The sequence below is a fragment of the Canis lupus genome, chromosome 10, assembly GCF_011100685.1.
Source record: "Canis lupus familiaris isolate Mischka breed German Shepherd chromosome 10, alternate assembly UU_Cfam_GSD_1.0, whole genome shotgun sequence".
In the NCBI taxonomy this organism is placed as follows: Eukaryota; Metazoa; Chordata; class Mammalia; order Carnivora; family Canidae; genus Canis; species Canis lupus.
This window is the reverse complement of record NC_049231.1, coordinates 49,422,142-49,447,017: the sequence shown is the minus strand read 5'-3', so window position 1 is coordinate 49,447,017 and position 24,876 is coordinate 49,422,142. Positions and strand designations below refer to the sequence as shown.

Below are 24,876 nucleotides of genomic sequence, written 5' to 3'. Positions count from 1 at the left end.
CAAAACAAAAAACAAAAACCCCAGTCCAGATCTATATTCCTATGTATTTAGGGTGACTATTTCCAACTGTAGTGTGGAAATGACATCGGAGTGTCTAAGTCAGCTGTGAGGTCCACAAAGTAATTGGATAGCACTAACACGGAAATTATGGTAATGGTTAATACCTAGTGCTCAGTGCCAAACCAAATAGTGTGCTAAGTACTCTGGTGAATGGTCCTATGTAAGCCCCACAACCTCCTTGTAAGGGGAGGGGGGTTTTATGATCGTGTTTCTTAGATTCTAGAACATATTCCCCCTCCCCTCATCTTAAAAATTTTGATGATGCATCTTACAATTAATATTGACAATTGTTCTTTTCAGTCAAAAGACAACAGAAAAGGGGAAGGGAAAAGGAACACATGTAATGAATAGTTACAAAGATGGCAGATATCAATTCAATTATATCAATGATCTGAATATACCAATTAAAGGACAGAGATTGTTGGAGTAGATTAAAAAACAACAAACAAGACCCAATTACAAGTTGTCTACAAGAAGACCGCTTTAAATATAATGATTCAGATAGATTAGAAGGGATAGAGAAAGAAATACCTAGTACTACCACTAGCTAAAGGAAAGCTGGGTCACCTGTATTAATTTCAGACAATGTACACTTCACAGTACAGAGAATTATCTGGAATAAAGAGGCATATTGCATAATGATAAGGGGTCCATGCTTCAAAATGGCCTAAAATCCAAACAAGTATGGCCCTAATAACAGAGTATTAAAGCAGAGGCAAAAAAAAACCTGAGAGAACTCACACCCACAATGCGACATACTTCACATACAGTCCAATGTATAATTAAAAGCCTGACGGTAACAAGTGTTGGCCAGGATGTGGAGAAGTTACAACCTCCATATATTGCTGGTGGGAATGTTAAGACCATGCAGCCACTTTGGAAAACAGTCTGGCAGTTCCTCGGAAGGTCCAACATAGTTGCCATGTGGCCCCTAGGTATACAACTGAGATAAACGAACACATATATCCACTCCAAGACCTGTACCCCAATATCTATAGCAGCAGGTGGATAACCCAGAGTCCAGGAACTGATGAATGAATACACAAAATGTGCTATCTCCACACAATGGGACACTATTCAGCCATAAAAAGGAACGAAGTATTGATGCATGCTCCAACATGAATGGACCTTGCCAACATGCAGAAAACCAGTCACAAAAACCCACGTATTGTATGGTTCCATTTATATGAAATACCTAAAGAGAAAGAAGGTAGGAAAGTGGTTGCCCAAGGCTGGGAGACTGAGGAAGTGATGGGTAAAAGGAATGGAGGTTCTTTTTGGGGTGACAGAAATGTGCCAAAGCCAACTGTGGTGATATGTGAAGATATAAAAAACAAAAACATCGATCTGTATCCTTGCAGTTGGGTGAATTGTACACAGTGTGAATTATATCTCAAGAAAAATTGTTAGAAAAAAAGATAACTGTAACTGAAGGGAGAAATGGACAAATGGCCCCTTTCAGTGACAGATCAAGCAGGCAGATAATCAGTAAGGAAGGATGTGGGTGATCTGAAGGGCACACCCCAACTCGAGCTACAGATTCCTCCTGTAGCAGCGTGCTGGTAAATGTTTAACAACAGCTCTCCAGGGGAACAAACCTTGATCTGTAGCATTTGCTGAATTCCACAGCTGATTTCAAACCACCAGCAAAATGTCACTGAATCATGGAGTTGGAAAGGGGCTCACATAGTCGGCTTTCCCTTTCGTACGCTGTGGCTGGCTCACATTGGGTCAGAAACCAGACTGTTCAATTCCCAAGAACATGGGTGGCTTGAAACAGACCACAGAGAGGATATCTACACCACAGAGATCCGCCACAAATTAGGTACTTCTGTTTAGAGCCAGTTTATCAATACACACCAGCAAAAAACACCCCAACTCATGATTTTGCCTATGTCACCAAGAGACAGAATGCCCCTGGACAAGTCATGCCACCTTTGTTTCGGTTTATTCATCTATGAAGGACAGAACTGGAGGGGCTGACCTCCAAGTTCTCTTCCACAGCCCTCACTTACCATACAATCTAAGATCGTGTTAATGTGCAGTGACATTACTTTTCACAGTTCATCTGTGGCCCAAGAGGATGGTGACCCCGGCCTTCCCTCAAACCTCACTGCTCGCCAGGCCTCCCTTCGTCGTCTGAGATATAGGCGTGCAGAAGTTCTTTAGACCCACTGGCCCATTTGGTGTTCCCCTACCCCGAGCTTTGCACATCCTGTTCCCACTCCTTGGCTCACTCTCCCACATCCTCTTACTCTGGCCAACTCCTACTTATCCCATCAGACCTCTATGGGAGAGGTCACTTCCCCCAGAAAGCCTTCTTTGACTTTTTCCAAGGAGCTGAGGTATTTGTGCTATGTGGTTCCCTAGTTCCCTAGACCTTCACTATCATCATTCTTATCAGTCTTCACAGTTATTGCTTGTTTTATTGTCTGGCATCCCCACCCAAACTTAAGGGCCAAGAAGGCAGAGTATGTGTGTCTTTTCCTTTTCATGGCATCTTAAAGTCCTACACACCTGACATGCCAAGGGGACTTGACAGTTGTTGATTGAATACATGAGCATCTGCTTAATTAAGCACAGTGCTCTCAAAACGACAGACTTTTTGTTGTTGTTGTTGTTGCTTCTCAAGAAAAGGTATATACCCAAACAGAAATCCCCTTTGGATGAATGCTTTTACATTAGCAGATTTCTAGTAAGGGAGCAAATTTTATCAGACAGATGTGCCACTTTTGACAGGGTTTTTGACCCAATGGACATGAGATTCTCAGGCCCAATGGGACCACAATTTTCCAAGCAACCAGCCCAATGGGGCTACTTCAGCTACTTCTTGCCTGTATGGTGGGTTTTAGCCTCTCAAGGCTGCCCATTATAGGGATAAACTTTTAAATTGTCTACAGCAGAGCCTTGAAAAACTATTCATTTTGATTAAGAGGGAGGACCGTGGAGACATGAGGGTGGGGAACTCACATATGGTGATTTCATACTCAGAGAGCAGCGAATGGGACCACCTGCTGATGACGTCTCATGTTCCAAGGGATCATGGGAGTAGTGGGCCACTCCTCTGAACCCTTCCAAAGGGCACCAGGTGCTCTTCCTACTTGGATTCAGTTACCTCCAGAGCCTCGCTGAGATCATATGGAGGCGCTTTTCAGATTCTGTTCAAGACATTCTCAGACCAACATTTTAGGATTGCACTAGATCAACCAATCCTGCTGACGTGTAGGGAACTGAGGCCCAGAAAGGAGAATCTGCTTAAGGTCACTTGGCTGAGGCAGAGCCTATTAGAGTTCTGGGCCCTGATTCCCAGCCCCAGGTTCCTTCCACCGCAGCGCATCATCAACCAGATTCATCAACCAGATACTAGAGAATACAAAGACTCATGGAAGGGACAGAGCATACAGAAAAAGAGCCCAGGGAAATGTTGACCCAGCAAGAAAGTCCACTAGAAAATTCATCCTGTGCTCAAATACGTTTAGAACATTCCCCCATCTTCCCGTAGGTGTTTCCTTGATATATTTGAATGGGTTGGGAAAGAAATCAAGGGCCATGGGGCAAAACCATGAGTTTAGTGTAACTGGGGGAAGCTCTCTCTCTATGATCTTTCAACCAAGAAAGTTACAATACAATGGAGAAATACTATTATATAATGTAACCGACACAATATTAAATGGAGGAGGACTGTGCTGGAAAGGGCGAGGGGAAATAAGCTAAAGCGAATCTCAAAAGACACTGAGTTAGAGAAAATACAAAGTGCAAAAGAAGGTATGGTATTCCAGGAAAAGGCAGAGGCAGAGGGAGGGGTCCTGCTGTGGCCATCCATGTTCGGGATCAAGGCAACACATGTACAGTGTGTGTAACTCTGTCAATGGGGACACCTGCCAGGCTTAAGAAAACATTTGAGGAGGAGCTTGGCAGGAGAAACACTTGAAAAGCTATGGGGTGGGGGTAGACAGAGAATGTGCGCAAATCCCAGAGATGAAGCTAGTTAAGAGGGTCAGCTTGGGGATGGCTTTGGGTAAGAGGTAGAAGTAGTCTAGACATCATCCTGATAACAGAGGGTGATTGCAGGCTTCTGAGCCAGAGAGTGCGTCAACTCCTTGTTTTATGATAATTAATCTGCAGGAATGGTCAGCCTGTTACCACATGACCAAAGAAAGAAGTAAAGACAATTAAGTGTGACCCTTATGGCCTCCATGTGCTGAAGCACCCTGCCCCCAACTGCCCAGCCTGAATCATTCTGGACTCAGCCAGGGCTTGGAGAGACCACAGGACCTGCTTAGATGGTCATGTGCACTCTGCTTACCATGGGGTAAAGTCACCCACTGTTTGCTAAGACAATTCCCATTTTTAGTAGTTCAATCATTAGCCAAAGGCACTGAAGAAACAAAATCCTCTGACTACACCTAGGAGGATTTAGGCTCTACTGTTGGCTGCACTGCAGTAACACATGCTCTAAGATTTCTACTTTCTAGAGCATGTTTTATAGTCATAAAATTACAAGAGATAAACAGGAATCCCTCCTCCTAAGGCAGGTCCCACCTCCTCAGACTTGTCTTCGTTTGGAAGCTCTAACGTGACAAGGTGTTTTCAGCCATTTGTCAGCGGACAAGGATACACTCGGTGGAATTTTCAAGACGGACAAAGTGAATCTTATCAGCTATTCACTTGGCCACTTGTGAAACAGAATAATATGACAATAGTGACAATGGCTAATACTGAGTGAGCGATGACTTTGTACTAGACACAATCATTAGTTACTTTACAGGTATCAACGTGTATTTGCTTCTGGCCATATCCCCTCTGAGGAAGGGACACCCCACTTTACAGATGAGGAAACGAGGGTTTAGAGAAATAAGTTCCTTGCCCAAAATCATATACCTAATGAGCAGCGAAGACAGAGCCCAAGCCCTGAAGTCCTTGACCACCATATTGGGTTCTCAGTTCTATGGAAAGTATTATGAGAAATACAAAAATAGATGACAAGGTCCCTGATCTTTTTTTTTTTTTTTCTTTTGAACACATACTATTAGTGGAAACTCTCAAACAAATTTAATCAGGAATTTCCCTCTGGTTCCAAACTTCCCATTTGCTCTGACCATCAGAATTCTACTTCTGATCAGGTCAGCAATAACGTGGCTTCCTCAGAGAAATGTAACTGGGCTTTTCCGCCCAAGCAAGCTCAGTCTCTGCCTCTCCTTATCCCTCCCCTTTATCATGTCACAGTGACTTCACCCCATGCTGTTACTGGCAGGTAACCCTGCACAAGTACATTTTGGTGTAAAGGAGATCTCACATTTAAGTAAACCTGAACCCACGGAACAGCAACTACTCCTGAGAAACTCTTGATGCTATTTAGCATTCCTTTACCAGGAGGGCAAGCCCTTCAATGACACAACACAGTACAGGGACAGAATAACTCATTACCGAAACACACAATTCTAAACTTAGTGTGTTTGCTAAAGCAGGTCACGTAGGGATCGGGTGGTGGAGGTGTTGTGGGGAGCCCATGGAGATGGATGGATGCAAATGGAGCCCAAGAAGTCTGAGGCAGCAGAGTCAGACCTTTGCAGCTTTCCAGTGCAAGTACATCTGTTGAGCCCGTTGGTCACTGGAGTACTTGCTTGTCCCTTCCCAGGCCTCTCAAGTGTTCACAGTAGTGGAATATTGCCAAGAAGAGGCTCCCTTCTCTGGAATAGCACCCAGCGCTGAGGTCTGGCCCTGCCCTAGGTGGGCCTTTTAACATGTATGAGGGACACGGTGTCACACATCACACATCCACTACCCTGTACCCCTCAAACAAGAGTATTATGGCACCATCATCATTGTCGTGTGCCTGTACCTCTTCAAGCCTTGCAGGGCTTCCAGAGGCCTTTCATGTCCGTTAGCTGATTTGAGTCTTTCAATATATGCCAAGATTACAGGCTTAACCATCTTATTTTATTGATTATTATCAGCTCTGTTTTATAAGTGAGGAACCTGGGGCTCAGGGAGATTAGGACACAATTAGTAAGTGGCAATGCAAGGAATTCAGTATTAGTTTGCTAGGGCTGATGTAACAAAGGACCATAGGTTGAATGGCTTAACAGAAATTTATTTCTCCCAGGCTGGAAGTCCCAGATTAAGGTACTGGCAGGATTGGTTTCTTCTGGGGCCTCTCTCTTCAACTGGTAAATGGGTCATCTCATGTCTTTACATGGTCCCCCTCTGTACATTTCTATGTCCTGACTTTTCTTATAAGAACAGCAGTCATATCAGATTAGGGCCCACCTATGTGACCTCATTTTACCTTTGAAGACCCTACCTCCACACGCAGTCACATCCTAAATCACTGGGGATTAGGACTTCAATGTACGAATTTGGAGAGGACACAATCCAGTACATAACCTCCTCTGATTCCATAGCCCTACACCCCCTATTCATCTAACCAATATGTATGGAGCCTCCCAGGTGCCAAGGATTGTACTCAGGACGTCTGCTACTGCTTTCTCACGTGATTCCCAAGACAGTCTTGGGTAATTCCACAGGAGAATGAGGAAACTACCTTTCAAGCAGTTTAAGTATCCTGCCCAGGAAAACATAACAAAGATGAAGTAGAGTGAGGATTCGGCTGCCGTTCTCCGAGTCCAAACCAGTGCTGTCTCCAATATACAACTTTGCTTCCCGTGTGAAATCACAGCTTGCAGCAATGGGACAGGGAGACCTGACAGTGGCAGCAGCAGGGTGGGATCTGGCAAGATGTCCTTCTTCAGAAAGATCATAAATCCCGTGGATCATGGCAGGCTCTCCTGCAGGGGGCTGCGGTGATGATGAAGTGAGTTACTGGGTGTGGAGTGTGCAGAACAGTGTCAGGTTTATAAAAAAAAGCTAAGGGTCTTGCTATCCATGGTTGTTGTTGCCACTGCTGGTGTGGTATGCTGGGGCTGTTTTTGTTATTATTATTATTATTGACTTCTGGATACAGAGAGTGGCTTGCATAGCCACAGCTATTTTTTTTCCTTTCCAAAATTACACACAAAGACCCAAACCTACAAAGATGGGGAGAAGGAGAGAAGAAATAACAGCAACATAATTTTGGAAGCTGGAAAGCAAAGGGAGGAGTGGTAAACAATTTAATAGACCCTAGAAAGGGGGATGCCCGGGTGGCTCAGTTGGTTGAGCATCTGACTCTTGATTTCAGCTCAGGTCATGATCTTGGGGTTGTGAGATCAAGCCCCACATCTGGCTCCACACTCAGCAGGGATTCTGCTTGAGATTTTCTCCCTTTCCCTCTGCCCCTCCTCCTGCTCATGCACACTGAGAACACACACTCTAAATAAGTAAAGTCTTTTTTAAAAAAAATAGACTTGAGAGAGAGCTTAATCAAGAGCCTGCAACGGGGAAAGTCGAGAATGGTTACATTTATACTGTAGAATCTCCTGTCCTCCATCCCACCCAAAGCTCAGGAATTTGCAGTGACAGTTACTTCTGAAGATGAAGGTGGAGAGAGAGACAAAACAGTCAGTTGAAAAGTGATTACAAACTCAGACTCTCTTCTTTACTCTGCACAGCCCCTTCCCTGGCCTCAGAGGTTTATTCTCTGGAGAAGAGAGAGAGGGGGTCTCTAGACCAGGGTGGGATGGTGGCAGAGGAGAGGCAGCAGGGTACAGACCTAGAAATGGAGGGGCCCATTGGATCATGTACCCTAGAAGCAGGGCCTTCCAGGTCTGTCTCCTCGTGTAGCTCCTATAGTCCTGACCTCTAAGTCCTTTCTCTTTGGGCAGAATGCTGGAAGATTCTTCCCAGGGTAATCTGAACACTCTAAGGGGAAAGTTCTGAAAGTACGGACTGTCAGGTGCTCCCCAACTTTGTAGGTAGGTTGAAGCCCAAGTTGACTAACCCAATACCCAAATGACAGTTCCAGAAAGAGAAAACAGAAAGAATTATTAAAGAGAGATATTTTCCAGAATGGAAGGATATGTTTTTCTAAATTGAAAAAGTTTATCCAGAGCCCAGTGCAATGGATGAAAAGTGGTCTATGCTACATCATTAACAAGCTTCCAGGAGAAAGAAATAGATCCATCAAAAGGATGAAGAAGTGAAAGAGCTTCAGACTTCTTAACAGCGACGCTGTGAGGTAGAAGGCAATGGAACTATACCTTCAGATTTTGAGTGAAAATGGATTTCAATCCAGAATTCTACACCTAGCCCAAAGTCTTTATAAAGTTTGAGAGTAAGATAAAGATGATTTTTTTATTTTTAAAAAGATTTTATTTATTTATTGGAGAGAGAGAGAGTGCACACACAAGCAGAGGGAGCAGCAGGCAGAGGCAGAGGGAGAAGCAGGCTCCCCATGGCCTCCCCCTAACATGGGCCTTGATCCTAGGACCCTGAGATCATGATCTGAGCCAAAGGCAGATGCTTAACCAACTGACTCACTCAGGTGCCCCAAGATGATTTTACATATAAAAGGAAAGTCTAAAAAATGTATTGCCCGTCCTTCTCAAAAGACTGCTGGGGCTGCTTTACTACACCAAGGGAGTGTACTGAGAAAGAGAGGTGGGATACAGGAGACAGGAGCTCTCACAGAAGAGAGAGGCTGAGGGAAGCATGAGGACAGTAGTACAGGGACAGCCCAGGATGACAGCTAGGCAGCAGCCGCCAGGGCACTGTCCAGACCGGAGTGGTTTGGAGGACTCCAGGAGACAGCTACCCACGAACATGAAGTTGATAGAGTACCCATTGCACTGAAACATGCTGCAGGGAGATGTGGACAATTTGTAGAGTTTGTGTTGAACTAATAAGCACATAGAAAGTACAGAGATAATTACTATTTCCAGGGAAAACAAAGAAAAAGTATAGGAAAAGTAATACCTTACCACATGGCTTAGTTCCAAATAGTATTTTTTTTAAAGATTTTGTTTATTTGAGAGAGAGCATGAGTGCAGGGGAGTGGGGGGATGGAGGAGGGAGAGGCAGAGGGAGAAGGAGAAGCAGACTCCCCACTGAGCAGAGAGCCCTAGGTGGGGCTCAATCGCAGGGCCCCGGGATCATGACCTGAGCCAAAGGCAGACTCTTAGCCGACTGAGCTACCCAGGCTCCCTCGAAATAGTGCTTCACAGTCATAATAATTTATATAATGCATATCCATTTAACCACAATTATAGCGAACTCTACTGAAAGGAAGGGAGGATGGGAGGTTGGGATGGGAGTGTGGATGTCACGGGGCAGTGAGCAGGTGGGAAGGGGGGCAAAGAAGCCAACTCTCACTTCTGCGGTGGAAAGTCAGTACATAATGTCTAGAATAAAGTTTTATGAAAGTCACCAAAAAAGCATGTTATTCAGAAATACAAAGGTCTGTACCAAAAGCATCAGTTGAAAAAACTGAAAATGGTTGTCTCCGTGGAAGAGGAAACTAGACGGGAGTGGGAGGAGGGTAGAACACAGCTTTTTATTTGTTGAAGCACCTTGCAAGATGGTTTGAATCTTTATCTATATGGATATCGTTGATTAAGATAACATCTAAGCTTTATAGTACCTCACTGTGTAAACTCAAGTGAGTTCCTGCCCACTTTTGGTTTCAAGTTCCGCATCTAGGAAATGGAGTTGATGTAGTTTGTCTCTGGGCCCTTCTTGATCTAACATTCGAGATTCCCGACACCTTTCCATTACACAGTCAGCCCTTATATCCTTAGCAGTGTTATATCACAGTATCATTCTCTAGAATGGCTGGAGGAATGTTGCCAGCAGAGGATACCACTCTGTGGGGGAGATGATCCCAGAGGGTCCTGAGCGATTTTCTGAGGGCAGATCATAGAAGACTAGGAAGAGAGAACGAAACCATCATTCTAATGTCTCCTCCTCCTCTGCTTTTATTAGCATTAGATAAATTGAGAATGTAATGAAAGAAGGCAGGGGTCTAAATATTAGACCTTCCAATTTTTAGCACAGGCTTTACCTAGAGATCTTACCCAAGTCAAGAAATGCTGAACTGTGCCACTGGCAGGAGATGATCCCAGGGAGTGAGCATCGGTTCCCCAGGCTAGGCACACGCCATCCCCTTTGGACTCGCAGGGAGACATGGTATGTCAGTATGTCTCCAGCTTTGTCCAGGGAAACCCCTCCCAAGCCTCCCCTTGTTGGCTTTGTCTTTCCATCACGCTGAGGGCAAGGCATTTAAGATCCAGTTTTACTAGGTCCTCAGGGGTTTTGCCTAAATCTTTGTTCCATGCTCTTCATTCTTATTTGACTTTTTTATGAACAGGATCATCAACAAGGAAAGCCCTTCCTAAGCTCCTCTTGAGTACAGAGTGATCTAGAGTGGGCCAAGGCAGAGACACCTCTCCCCTCGTGGCTCCCCGAGCGTGGAAAGTTCTAAAGAATTAAGGGAGAAGTCATAACTTCCCCTGTGCTAGATAAGGACTAAATTTTAGTGCTCAAAGTGAGATGTTAATCATTAATGAGACTTCCCATGAGTAAAATGCCTTGTCATTCCCCACTTGCTTTCAGATCCTTCACCTCTATCCCCTTAGTCTGACTTGGAGCCATCACAGTCTGCTCCTGTGTGGAAGAGACAATGCAGCTCCAGGTCAACGGAAGCCAGTTCCAAAGAGGTTCAGGAACTTGCTCAGGAATAGTTCTCGAAGGATTCTCTAGAAACCGTTTAGCTCTTTTACCCTGGGTGGCTATAAGGTTGGTGAAGGGAAAACTGAGTTTATGCCTTTCTCCATTGCTTAAATTTTTTAAAGATTTTATTTATTTATTTATGAGAGAGAGAGAGAATGAGAGAGAGAGAGAGAGAGAGAGAAAGATAGGCATAGGGAGAAGCAGGCTCCCTGTGGGGACCCCGATGTGGGTCTCGATCCCAGGACCCCGGGATCACGCCCTGAGCCAAAGGCAGATGCTCAACCACTGAGCCACCCAGGTGCCCCTCTCTGCTGCTTAAATTTTTGTTTTTCCTAGGACTGCTACTTTTATAATTTAAAAAAAAAGGATTTGAATTTTATAAGATGGAGAAAAGGAATTCATACTTCTGATGTTATTCCAGGAATCCCTTTTGGAGCTCGGGATGGATAAAAGATCTCCAATGTTCTTTCAATACATTTTAGTAAAAGTCAAGATACAATTAGTTAACCTTTATTGAGGACCTACTGTGTGGCAGGCACTATTCAAAAATTATTTAGGCCTACTGAATCACAAAATCTCCACAACCTCATGAGATAGGTATATACAATTATCATTCTCACTTTACAGGTGAGGACAATGAGGCATGGTAATAAGATGCTTGGCCAGTATGACAGAGACCATGTTCTTTATCACCCTCTGCCACAGTGGTCCTGACTTCTGAACTCTGAAAGAATACAAAGATACATTCCTGACTGCCAAGCCTTTGGTTATCTTCCCAAGGGCCCCCAGCTGTCCTGAGGTGGATCACACCGTCTCTCTCTCTCATGTTGCATAGAGAGAGGTGCGCTCTCTGAGGGTCAGCTGCTCCCACTGAGCAGCTCAGAGGAAAATGGACAGGCACCGAGTCTGATGTAGAGGAAGAGAAAGTACTTTGAACCCACTCTTAAAGAAGGCCTGTCCTTCAAAACCTCTACCTCTCACTGTGTGTGTGTGTGTGTGTGTGTGTGTGTGTGTGTAAAGATGGAAGAGGGTTTTTTTTTTTTTTAAGTCATGGCTGGAAAGAGTGGACACACGGTGAGCCACTGCCACCCTCTGCCATAGCACACAGAGGAGTCCTAGGAACTCCTGGCAGGGGACAGAGAGACAGTGTCCTGGGCCACTAGAGGCTGGACTCTGTCTCAGATAAGGACCAGAAGAAAGGGGGCCAATGCCTGGCAGTGTGGGCTCTCCTTAAAGTGTGAGCCACCAGCCAGAGAAAGGACTTCTTTCCTTAGTTCTTGAATGCTGGCCAATTAGCTGCCAACTAGTTTATGTATAAATTCCAGCAGGAAGGCCGAAAATTCAATCTCCACTCTAGGAATCAGCTTTCTCTTCCTAAATCTGGTCTTGCCAATCTCACAAATAAGCGCCTGTATCACCCAAAATATGGTCTCTGCCTGGGCTTAAGAACAGCCAGAAGCAAATAGGTGGAGACACACACACAGCCTCCCTAGGCAGCTGCACACAGACTGCCCCTTAGCCTCTTCTGTAGCAGCTTCACACAAAGCAACATGAGAAACAGAGATCACATCATCCTCATCAACCCATAAAATGAGATAGGAAGGAATGGGGCGAGGGGCTTTTAGGGTCAAGGAGTTAGGAATGCTTCCAACGCAGACTTTTAAGAAGCACACGCCCACTGGATTGCAAGGCTCTGGAGCTTTACGGACTAGAAGAACAAATACTTAGTGAACACCGACTATAAGCAGGCTATTGTTCTAGGCAGACCAGGTAAGAACTCCTGTGTGGAGCTCTCGATCACAGAATAGGAATCTTAAGTAAAAACATAAGCTCTGCAAAGGGAACCTGCTAAACACTTGGTACAGTGAGATATTACATTGCTCAGGGAAGGCATGATCCCCAGGACAGGCTGGGTGGCCAGGGAAGGCCTCGCATAGCAGAGGCACTTGACATAGTCTCAGAGGCAGAATGGAATATTTCTCAATCTCTGGTCCCCAAGTCACCTGAAAAACACTTAAAAAAAAAAAAAAATCTGGATTCCTAAACCTCACTCCAGACCTACTGATTCAAAGACTCTAGGAATGTTACCCTGGAATTACTATTCTTTTTTTAAAAAGATAATATAATGACAGTAAATTTAAAACAGACACAGCAGTAGATAGGATAGTGAACCCTTATGTGCACATCACCCAGCCTCAGCGATCATAATCTCAGAGCTGTTTTTTTTCTCACCAGTATCCTTATCTCTTTCCCCTCCACCAGTATTATGGAATCTCCAAACCTTTTGAACCAGGGACTCTGAGGCAGTCAGAACATGGATGCGAACTGGGAACCACTCATTGATCAAGACACAGATTAGGAGCAAGGGATTTCCAGAGACGGGGGTACAAAGGCTCAGAGAAAGGAAAAAGAATGGTATTGAGGGTAGAATGGCAAATAATTTGGAGCACCTAGAGTGGGATATATGGTTACAGGGAGCAGTGATAAGAGTCACAAGATCATTGGGGGCCGCCAGGGCCCCGTCAGCACAGGCGGTATCATTGTGAGAGACATAGTAAGCCATCTCCTTCCGGTAGAAAAAGCACCCCATTCCTGGGCTGAAGCCGGCCACACAAGCAGAGCCCACCTAGACACCATCCGCCACTCACTGCTGCGCCGTGGCCAGCCCACAGAGCTGTGCACAGGAGGGCCAGAGCGTGAGGGAGCCTGCAGGATGCTAAAAGGGGAATGTGTGACAACTGCATGCTTTCAAGGAATGTTGGGTGGCAACGGAGGGCGAGGACACAGAGGAGGGCAGGGATCCGAGAGGCAGGGAGGGAGTCAGGCCAGCAGACCACTACACTACACACTCACCTGGAAAGAAGGCAGAAAGCCCCAAAGGTCAGGCCCCTAGAGAGGTTTGGGAGGGAGCGCTTGTGTGGGTTGAGAACTAGGGGCTGTGTCACACAGAGTGGCACACAGGACTCATCTGAAAGCACGCACGTGTTGGCATCACTCAGGCAGAACGGTGAGGGGAAGAGGAAGGAGGGATGAAGGCCCCGGGGAAAAGCAGTATTTAGAGAATGGAGGTGGGTGGGGAGCAGCAGCTGGGCCAGGTGATACCAAGACTGAAGAAGATTGGTCAGGGCGGTGGGAAGGAGGGGTGGGTGGAAGGGAGGGGAAAGTATGGCTTCTGGAAGCTGACAGAGCACAAATGTTCACAGGTGTGATGAGAGGGAAGCAGAAAGGGGAGACATAGACGTGTAAGAGACAGGTGAGTCAGAGTACCTGGAATGACAAGCCAAAGAGTTTGGACTTGGACTTGAAACGGCAGGGTGACAGGTGTCATGGTGTAGAGCATGAGCTCATCAGTCACTTAGGTTTCCTAGGTCTGCAACTGACCATGTAGGGTCTTGAGCAAGCTACTTGAGAAGTCTCTGAATCCCTGCTAGTAAGCTGGATGATTACACCCACTGTAATGGGGGAGGAGTGGGGGTGATGTCTCAAAGGATAGCAGTCCTTCTTCCTGTCATTGGCACCTAACAAGGCACTGCTTGTAGTATGGGTGGGCTCTTCATATACCTAGCTCCTGTTTCTCGAACTGGCTTGTAGGTTGTTTCGGGGGCAGAGATTAGGGTTTCATAGTAATTGAAGTCAATGGTCATTTGTTGACTATTTACTCTGTGTAAGACAAGAAGAGCATGGAAAATAAGATGATTGAGGGATTTAAGGGAAAAAAAGGTCTTTAAGGGAGTTTGTAACTTAGTGAGGGATCCACAGCGATGCCTAACGTTCACACAAGGTGGACGGTGGTAGGCTCAGCAACAAAAATCTCAAACCCCGTTCATTCCCAGATTGCAAATGGAAGTGTGGGTGGTGGAGAAACTTGCTGTGGCTTTGGGCAGGCAGGCGGTGTTGTGTGAGGCCTCTGGGCTGGACAGAGGAGGGCAGAGGGGGGCATAAGCACAGGCACCCTGGGAGCTGGCAGGTGAGTTTGAGAAAAAAGAAGAGCCTTGGTGGGCTCGAAACAAGGTGCTGTGAGGAGTGAGGAGAGAAAGGTGTGCCACACTGTAGCAGACACAACCTAAGTGGAGCCCCAGTGAGTCTCACTCTGGCACAATCTCATCTGGAATAACCAAAAGAACGTGGAAAAGGTGATGTGATGTCACTATTGTGATAATGTGACGTTAAAGGGCAAAGGAATTTTGCAAATGAAATAAAGGTCCCTAATCATTTGAGTTAAACAAATTGGGAGATTATCCTGGGGAGGTCTAATCTAATCAAGTGATCCTATTAAAAGAGGGTCCAAGCCTTCCCTGAAGCTAGAGACTCCAAGCAGGAAAGGCTCTGTCTTTGAAAGGCTTTCGCCTTGGAGAAGCCAGCCGCGTGCTGCAAGGAACTGAGGTCTGCCCACTAGCACGTGAGCCTGGAAGAGGATCCCAAGCTTCAGACAAGCATGCAGCGTGACACCCTGATCACAACAGAGAGGTCCCAAGCCAAGGGCCAGGGTCCACCGTGCCTGAACTCCTGGACCACAGAAGCCAAGAGATAATAAATGGGTTCTGTCTGAAGCCCTGGAGTCTGTGGTATTTTGTTACGCAGCGATAGGCAGCAAACACATGGACACACGCGGTGTGGAGGGCCGTGACCGGCAGGCTGTGAAGTTCAGACTGTATTGTGTAGGCCAGGGGGAGGCACTGACTATTATTGAGCAGAGAGACACATACTTCAGGAAACTAAGAGTCGTCAGTAAAAAGGAAGTGAGGGTTGGTCAGAACCCCTCGATGAGCATTTAATCAGAGCACTGCTCCCAGGAGAGGGTCAGGAAGGTTCTAGTGACTAAGTTCTGGGTTGAACCCAACCAGCTATTCTTCTACCCAACTGAAAAAAAAAAAAAAAAAAAAAAAAAAAGGTGGGGGGAGCAAAAACCGAGTCAAGAAATTGACAGCCATTGAGAAAATCTTAAGGAACGTTAGTGTCCTTGTTGCTAATTATAAATATTTACTCCTCCCAGAATTCCTGACCTCACAGAAGAGCCTGCGTAAATAGCCCTGCTCCCTTACTGGAAAATTTGTGTGTGTGTGTGTGTGTGTGTGTGTGTTCCATGTTTTCTTGGAAGGGGGACAGGGCGGCAGTAAGGGACTGGATGATCTGCAGTAACTTCCTGTTGGATATTGTCTAGCTCCCCTTCCCTTCCCCTCCTCCTCGAATCATAAACCCAGAGGACCACCCCCCCCCCCCACCCCCAGCAACTCCTCCTCCTTCGATTCTATCTGCTGGAGACTACCAAGCCAAACAAACTCAGGAAGTGGCAAGAGGTGGGGAAGGGGAGGAAGTTCATGGCACAGGAGGAAAAAGTAAAGAGAATGCCCCTGATGTTGAAGGAAGAGGGTGGGGGAGAGAGAGAGAGATGAAGGTCACTCCAAGGTTGCTGGGCCCCAAGCCTCTAAAATGCCATGCTTGGGCTTTCGATCAAAACTGGCATAAACAGCAGGTCAGATCTCCTGAGGCTATTCAAATATTAACATTCACAGTGATAAACAGCCCCCAAAAAAGTCCTCTGTGAGCAAATTAGAACAAACAACTAATCTAAAGCGGGTTGCTAAGAGACCAGTTGGGCAGGAGCCAAAGTCAGTTCAAGTGTCTGGAGAATTCTTTAGTTTTTTCACTTTCAGGGAAGGCAGGAGGAGGGAAGAGCTACCTGTAGATGACTCCATGTTGGTGGAGGAACATGAGGGCTGACGTAACCTCTGCAGCATAGAACCGGGAACGAGGCTCATCGAATTTTCGGGAGCGCTGAATCTGGAACATGAGGTCTCCACCGTTTACATACTCCATGACGAAAAAGAGGCGGTCCTGAAAGGAGAGCAGAAAATGCCATTTAGGTAATTCCACGGCCACTGCCCACACAAGCCAGAGGGTGTCCTGAGCCTGAAGTCAGGGGGGAAGAAGGTGCAGTGGTAGGTGAATCCCGGTAGCACCCAATCATGACAAGACAAAAGAGAGATAATCCAGACAGCACACGGATTAGGGTACGTGGTGTTATTTGAAATCTCTTTCTCTCTTTTACTTTTATGAACATCAGCTTAGTTCAGTGGGCGAAGCCCAAAACCGACAGAAAGGAGACCTGGGTCTTTGATCTCTGTGATGACCTTGAAACGTGGCCTTGGGTAAGTCTCTCCCTCTGGAGGCTCCAGTTACCTTTATATGTGTGGTAGGTTGGATAATGGCTCCCCCAAATTATCTGCGTCCTAATCACTTAACGTGCGAATGTTACCTGAGACAGCAAAGAAAGGACTCTGCAGATGTGATAAGGATCTTGAGGTGGGAAGTTATTCTGGATCACCAGGGCGTGCCCTAAATGCAATCACAGGTGTCCTTAGAAGAGAAACGCAGGGGGAGACTTGAGAAGCAGGGAGAAGGCAACAAGGCCACAGAGGCGGAGACTGTGACATGTCCACAAGCCAAAGAACATGGCAGCTACCAGAAGCTGGAAGAGGGAAGGATGGATGGACTCTCCCCGAGGGCCTGAGGAGACAGCAGGATCCAGGAGACACCTTGGTTTCGGCCCAGTGACATGGGTCCCAGACTTCTGGCCTCTAGAACTATGAGAGAATAGATTCACTTTGTTTTAAGCCCCCAGTGCGGGGGCGGACGCCTGGGTGGCTCAGCGGTTGGGCATCTGCCTTTGGCTCAGGGCGTGATCCTAGAGTTATGGGATCGAGTCCCACGTCGGGCTCCCTGCATGGAGCCTGCTTCTCCCTCTGCCTGTGTCTCTGCCTTTCTCTCTCTCTCTCTGTGTCTCTCATGAATAAATAAATAAAATCTTTAAAAAAAATAAATAACCCCCCAGTGGGTGGTAATGTGTGAAGGCACCCCCCTGGGAAAGTACTACAAAGTCTCACAGACTAATGGGGCTGCGAGTGCCCCCTTCTGTGAGGGCCACTTTTCACTCTGGAGGCTGTGCCTTCTGGGGTTCCCATCCTGCCACATTTCCTACGATTTCTTTCCTCAAGGTGGCCTTCTGAATGGCCCGACCACACTCACACCTCACCTTCTAAAGAAGGAGGGGCCTTCTTTCTCTGCACTCCATGACAATGTGTGAAGCAGACGGATGGAAAGGCACTTTTGGCAGTTTCTTGACTACTATTTCCTAAGCCCGTAAGGAGTGGGGTACCGTACTGGGTGGGAGGCAAAGACTGTCAAGCCAGCGCTGTTGTTCCTGTGGAACCTACGATCCAGGGGTGGAGATGGGGAAATGGGCCGGATGAAGAAAATAAAACAGGAGCAGAGTGCCTTAAAGATGATAGAGCAAGAGAAGGTGGGCTCTCTAAACTGGGGGCCACGGAGGATTCTGGACACAGCTAGGGCCTGAGGCAGCAAGGAGGTGGGGGTGGGGAGCATGAACCAATCCCAGGATTTGGGGACAGAGTGACACTGCCGAGGTGAGAGCTGAGTGGGTCCGTGGAGGAAAAAGGTTCAAGGAGCAAAAGGAAAACAGTGACGCTGGAGAGGCCAGAGGGTCAGAGCACCTTCTTACCATCCAGACAGAGTCTAGGTGAAGCTGCCAGGAGGGGGTGAGCATATCGTTTTCAACCAAAATTACTAGAGACATCTCTGTTAAGACTGAGTAAAAATCATGATCCTTCTCTATTCAAGAAGCAGTCCTGATGGCATATTTAATTTATCTTTGGCATTGCTTTGCGAGTATGGCCACCATTAAGCGTTGTTAGGAGTTCAGACTCCTCCCCCAGCAGTCTCTAGATTTTTCCACACTACTCTGGTACTCACAGTGGGCCTGCGGTCTAGCTGCCTTTCCATTTGTCTTCCTTCCCCCTTCAAGGCCTGCCCCGTTTTTCTCCCCAGAGTACGATTCTGGGCTCAAAAGGACCCAGGCTGCCTTGCCAACCATTCACTCAATCGCCCATTCCCCCATTCAAATCCTCATTGCCAATGGCCCAACACTCAGGGGAGTGTGCAAAGGTGGGCCTCAGGCAGCGGTAGTGTGCAAAGCTCCCCATGGGACTGCCAAGTGCAGCCCAGGTTCAGCCCCACTCTCCCTCCTGGTCTCTGCCAAGGTGTCTGAGAGGCACACGGACTATACGTCATTCAGATTTTTCTTCTTCTGTCTTCTTCTTGTCCCCCACCAAGAGCACGGGTTCTCAAGCTTGGCATCGGGGTCGCACGAAGCCTTGTTGGAACACGGATTTTGCCCTTACCCCTGAGTTTTTGATTCGGAAGACCTGGGGTGGTGAATCCGAGAATCTGCGTCTCCAACAAGTTCCCAGGTGATGTCAGACCCCACTCTGAGAACCAGGGCCCTCGCACACGGGGGGGCAAGCAGCCTTTCCCAGCAAGCACGGCTGCGTCTTGCAGCCAGCCCTGCCCTGGCCTAGCTGAGCCAGGCCGTCAGAAACAACCGCTGGGATGCCCTCCCGAGGTCACCAGCCTGGGCTTGGGATTTAGCAACAACGTTGTATTTGCTCGGCTGTGTTTGAAAGAATCCCAAGCTTTCAAGAGGAGAAAACCTCGCTTCCCCATACCCCACACTCCTCCCCGCTCCCTGGCCACTTTTTATCCCACCAACCCTAGACACACATCATTAACAGGGTCCGTGGAGTGGCAGAGAAGAGCCGCCACAGGGGTCTGCCACTTACTGGCCATGTGGGCTCGGCAAAGGACTTCATCTCTGCGCTCAGTTCTCTCATCTGTAAGAAGTGGGTGATATAGGGCCCACCTTAGATGTGGGTCTACATCCCCTTACAGGGATGAGATTGTACGTTAAATTGCCTGGCTTGCAACTGGTGCTCCGTGAAGGTGCCCTATTCCCGTTGGTACCGATGGCAGCATAGCCGCTACCATCACCGAGTCTTCACTTGCTGTCCTTTTAGCAGTATTTTCCCCTAATCGCTTCCTCTTCCAAAGGACTTGACTCCCTTGGCTCTCAGCTGGTTTCCTTCCCCGCCTTGGGCAGGTTGTCTTGGGCCTGCTAGTCCGGGCTTCTCTGCACAGCCATCAGGTGCTGGAATCCCTTGGGCCGGGTTCTAGACACCCCGACCCCCGCCCTTCCTCAGTCTGTCCTCACTGAGTGGTTTCATCCACAGCCACAAGTGTCTACCGCACCTCAGCACCGGTGACCCGCAAATGTCAACCTCCACATCAGACTCCCCCCCCCCCCCCCCCGAGCCATGCACCCATGTATCCAGCTGCGTTTCTGGCTTTTCCCTCTAGATGCCTCAACAGCATCCAACCCAACAGGTGCAAAGCTGACTCAGTGATCTTCCCCCAGCAAACCGGTCCTCATCCAGGGTGCCTGTGTACAAGTCAGAGGCCTGAAAGTCACTCTTAGTTCCTCCCTCTCCCTCATCCCTTACATCCATCACCAAGCCCCAAAGCCCCATTGCTTCTCCCTGTTGTACTTTTGTACTGATTATTCGGTACCTGTGACATTTGTCTACTTTCTGTCTCTGCCCGCCCATGGCCACCATTCTGGCCCACGGGATTATCACCTCTTGTCTAGGTTCTTGCTGAGTGCCTTCTTACTAATGCTGCCCACACGGCCTGGTCCCCTTAGCAAATGCGGATCACGCTACAGGCAGTTACCCTGCTGCAATGAAAATCTGAGTGTAATCCTCCCCCCTCTTCTCTTCTTTAAAGAAAAACCAGATTTTTCTTTTAAGGGCTTCCCATTACTCTTGGAATAAATAGAAAACACCTCCATATGCTTGATGGCCTATTATGATCCACGTCATCTATCTTCTTCTGAGTCCTCTCCCTTCAGCCACCCCTTATTCCTCTGTCCCAATAGCAAATTCCTTCTTGCCACAGGGCCTTTGCTCATGCCATTCTCCTTGCTTGGATAGTTTCCCCTCTCCCTTCCCCTGTTTAATCCCTCCTTATCCCTGAGATTCCAGTACAGCTATCTTTTCTCCTAAGAAGCTGTCCCTAACTTTTCTGACAAGGTCAAATCTCCTTATTATATGCTATGTTCCCCCCTGTAGCATTCAGAACAGTAAAGGTTTTACTTGTGTAACTCGTTCATGTCTTTCTTCCCCAGCTGTGTGACTGTTTCATGAGGCCATGAACTATTGGGAATTTTTCCCTATTAGTTTATAAGGGAACTAGCCTGACCCCCAAAGAAAAGCTGCTGTGATTCACTTTAAAAACAATCATCGTGTAGATAGGAGAACTAAAAAAGTTTAGGGGGCTGTAAGGGAGAAATGGAACCAAAGGGAACTCTGATTTTTGTAGCTGCAAATTCGTACTGCTTCGGGAAGTAGAGACATGTCGGCATGCTGCAGAGAGTCTACTGCCTGCGGAATCTGGAGATGAGTGTCCACTCTGATCGATTCCACCCTGCCGGGTTCTGTCTCTATCAGCACCCTGCCCTGTATTCAGTTACAGCTTTGAGCAGTTTTTTTTTTTTTTTTTTGTTCTGTGGGCAGTGTCTTCACTTCCCAGTGAGATGGTCAGTTCTTAAGGAACACAGTTTATTCTTCTTAGCAACCCCCATGCCCCCACCCCCAGCTCTGAACTCCACAACTAAGGAGACACTCAATAAAAATCTGTTCACCCGACATTCATTCCATGTGAGCATCCCGAGGGAGGGATTTTTGTCATTAATTCCTCACTGGACCTCTAGCGACTAGAACGGAGCCTGGCACATAGTGGGTTACCAGTATGTCTTTGTCAAATGCATGAGTTCTTGAACATTCACCATGCACAAAGCTCTAGTTGCTGGAAATTCAATAGTAAACCAGAGCTGGTTTCCCTGTGTTATTTCTATTGTTAACCTCACTTTGAGTTATTCTAACGTTAGCTCGTTCTGAACTTCCATTGTGACCTGCATTCGACTCCATATACCTCAATGTGCACGGCCCCAAAGCAGAATCAATGCTTTTTAAATAGGAGGGACCGAGGTTAAAGCAAGATCCGTTTTTCACTCCCCCCTCCCTCCGTCCAGTGAGTCTGGATCGTTTCTGACCTCCACACCTAACACATCTGAGAAGCATGTTTTGATGCAGAGTGAGAACCTCAAGTCATTCTGGGAACTGCTTAATTACATAAACTGAAATCAAAAGAAAGCTGGCAAACCCAGCAGCTACTCATTAATCCCCTCTTGGCATCAGTAGAAAACAAAACAAGACAAAAACCCAACTTCCTGGTAAAGTAAGCAAATATGTTTTCTGAGGTAATCAAAGATTTTAAAAGCCTTCTATCTCCGCCTCCCTTAATCTCACCTGAATGTCGAAAAAGTTACGGTCTTGTGATAGTAAGTAAAATAATAAAATTAGGAAAGAGATTATATGTCATGGCCATTTAGGGTAAGAATAGTTAGTTAATCATGACCTACAAGCCGGAAGGGCCACACCGTGTATTTGAAATTCCCATTGGGCTCTGTTTTCCCAGAGCACTAACCTTTCCCACCTTGGAAGGGAAAACTAGGCCTGCCCTGTTCATCTTTCAAGGTGTGATGGATAGCCAGAGGCTTCCTCTCAGCAGCACGACATGTCCTGCCAGTTGGATTTGTTTGGACGCACATTCTCCATCATTTGCTAGCTGTTTATATGTGCAAAGATTCTATCGCTTTTGAATCAATTGCACATGAGTGCCCAACAAAAGACTGGATGTGGAACCGTCAGCCTTTGAAATACTGGCGACAGGATGAACAATTTCTCTGATGCATCATCTAAGGGAATCATGGGTCCTCACTTCACCCTCTGTGACATCTCCTTGTCCCCTCCATATCTACATCACTTAATCTCTCGATTCAACAGGTCTTTCTTGGGTGGCCAGCCCTGGGGTGGGTGCCTGGGGGATATGAAAGATGACATAAGCCACGGCTTTGGTTTCTAAGAAGTAGGAATTGAACACGGGAAACCACAAAAAAGCAACACAGAACATTCTATTATGTGAAAAACCCTCCTATATCGAATCAGATTGTGAAACCTATGTATCTGGGTCATTACTTTCTGAGCTGCCAGAGAGAGAGAATCATCTGTCATCCAGGCCTTCACACGTACAGAAGATCATGATAGCAAACAGTCATGGGAAAACCCTTTCTATATTTTATTTTCTGTAACCTAACATTTATTTTTTCCCAGGTCCTGGTGGAACTGGCCATTGTTATATAGGAATTTGGTTGACACGGATCTGAATTAGGGTTAGGAGGTGGGCAGGGGACACCCTCTCAAAGGAAGAGGTAAGCAAAAAGGGACACCACAGCTGGAAATGGGGAGGATGGGAGTGAGCAGGTGAAAAAAAAAAAAAAAACTTGCTATCTAGGAAACAGAGCATAAACTCTGGATGTCAGTAGGAGGCAGACAGATTGGTGGTGGCCCTGGTGGGTGGGGGGTGGGGTGGGGAGGAGGTGATTCTAAAAACACAGGTAGGAAGCAAAGAACCCTAGAAATCTTCTGAGTTGTAAATGGCATGATTAAAGCTGACTTGAAGCAAAGCTATTCTGGAAGCAGAGTACAAGGTGGAGTGGAAGAAGGCAGCCTAAAGTTACTCCATTTCTTCCCGATTTCCACTGTCCTAAACGTTTCATTATCTTTGAGAAAGAACAACAGGCAACCCTCCCTCTTCTCGATTCCACCTCCTTGGTAGAACCAAAGACAAGATCCAACCACTCTGGGAAACTTAACCGAAAGAGTTTTATTTCCCCACAAAGAAAGCAAGCCCTCATCACAGTAAACATCCTTCTTCTTATTGGAGACTCATCCTCCAGCTAACAGAGAAGGAGAGTCCTTCTAGAAGCCATGTGGGGTAGAGTCTGCCCTACTTTGGGTCAAAGGGGAGACACTTGTTTTCAGGTAGGGAAGTCTTAACCTGATCAGAATTGGCCAAATGGTAAAAATTCCACATGATAGTCTGCTGGTTGAGAAGGTCTAAATTTCATTCATATACATCTGATGTTTGTTTCCAATTGATTAAAAACTATGATGATTTGGTCGACACAGGATGTGCCAGGTTTAAAGTGACCTAAAGCTGTAGCAAACTGACTCACCCCATAAAGCTCAAATAAACATTTCCTGCCTCTGATTGGAGCAGCACTTTGCTCAGAGAGCAATTTCAAGTTACTGCCAACCTGTCCCACGCACTTTCATCTGTGTCAAAGCCAGGGGGCAAGGGGAAGAGTCTGCATTCAACACATCAGAGAATACCTTCCTTTTACAGGGGTCTTCAACATCTTATGGAAAAGAAGTTTTTTCGACATGTCATGACCATATGATTGGAACAGCCCCCACATAGGTTATGTGTCCATGGTGTTGCCCATCTGAGTGACCTCCTGCCACGAACAAGGGCAGTGTCTGAAGTGGGAATAATAGTTTATCCTTCCTTCTCATTTTGAAAATGACAGAATCAAGAGGGTTTTGACAGGGAATGTGGCCCCTGAAAAGGACAGTGGTGTGGCTTTGCTGAGGCTCTTTCTTTTACTTCACCACATCATCGAAGCATCAATATCTGGTACCTCAGAGTCACCACACGGTACCAGACTTCCTCCTGGTTTCCCCCATCTGCTGCTTTCTTCATCAGGTGCCACTCCTGGGGTGTGGCAGCAGGCTGTCATCCTCTGTCCCTGGCTGTTACCCTGGACTTCAGGAAAGTAGCAAGGCATCAGGAACCTTGACCCTCACTCATCTGCCCAACTTAGTGGCCTGGTCATCCAGTAAAGGTTTCAGGCTCTGTGCCTGTTGCCCACCCAGAATCTGGTCTGCCCATTCTGGGCAAGATGGCGACATAGGCCAACTCTGTCTTTGATGATACCAAGAGATAACCTAACTAGGAAGAAAACGTTGCCTGCTCATTGGAGCCTATCGTCACCAGCAGTCAGTTGTTTGAAGCCAACGTTAAGGATGTATGGATTGTTCCTTCTAAAGGTTTTCAAACATAAGAATAAAAGTATTCTTGTTCTAGTTCCATTTCCCCAACCCAGTCATGGCCCATATGACTGTCTTGTCCTTTACCAGTGTTCTTCCCATGAGCTCAGGCTGGTCCTCCCAATCTAGCGTGTAATTACACCAAAATGATGGTTTCCCACACATAAGACTTCCTGTATCTTTTTGTATCAGTTTGTAAGAGCTAACGGCTAGGGGGCTCACAACATTCCTTTGTGTATCCCCATCTTGTCCAGGCTCAGTGCATGTGTAGCTCAGTAAGAAGAACTGAGTCTCTCTGACTCCATCCAGGTCAGATGCTAGCGATGGACCCCACACAGGATTGAAGCAG

The 24,876-nt window shown here is 46.7% G+C and overlaps 1 protein-coding gene and 1 long non-coding RNA gene across 4 annotated transcripts in view; one reads left to right on the top strand and one right to left on the bottom strand.

Annotated features, from left to right (window-relative positions):
• The window catches only part of PRKCE (protein kinase C epsilon), a 487,576-nt gene that overhangs the window by 70,367 nt on the left and 392,333 nt on the right, over positions 1-24,876 (bottom strand). For all 3 annotated transcript variants that reach the window (XM_038551200.1, XM_038551202.1, XM_038551201.1), the window contains exon 11: positions 16,346-16,500. In XM_038551200.1, coding sequence (XP_038407128.1) covers positions 16,346-16,500 — 155 coding nt within the window. The remainder of the gene's footprint in view (positions 1-16,345; positions 16,501-24,876) is intronic.
• On the top strand, positions 16,295-17,419 carry LOC111097734. The gene is made up of 3 exons (XR_005365863.1): positions 16,295-16,529; positions 16,730-16,814; positions 17,018-17,419. It is a non-coding gene; the product is annotated as an uncharacterized LOC111097734 (long non-coding RNA).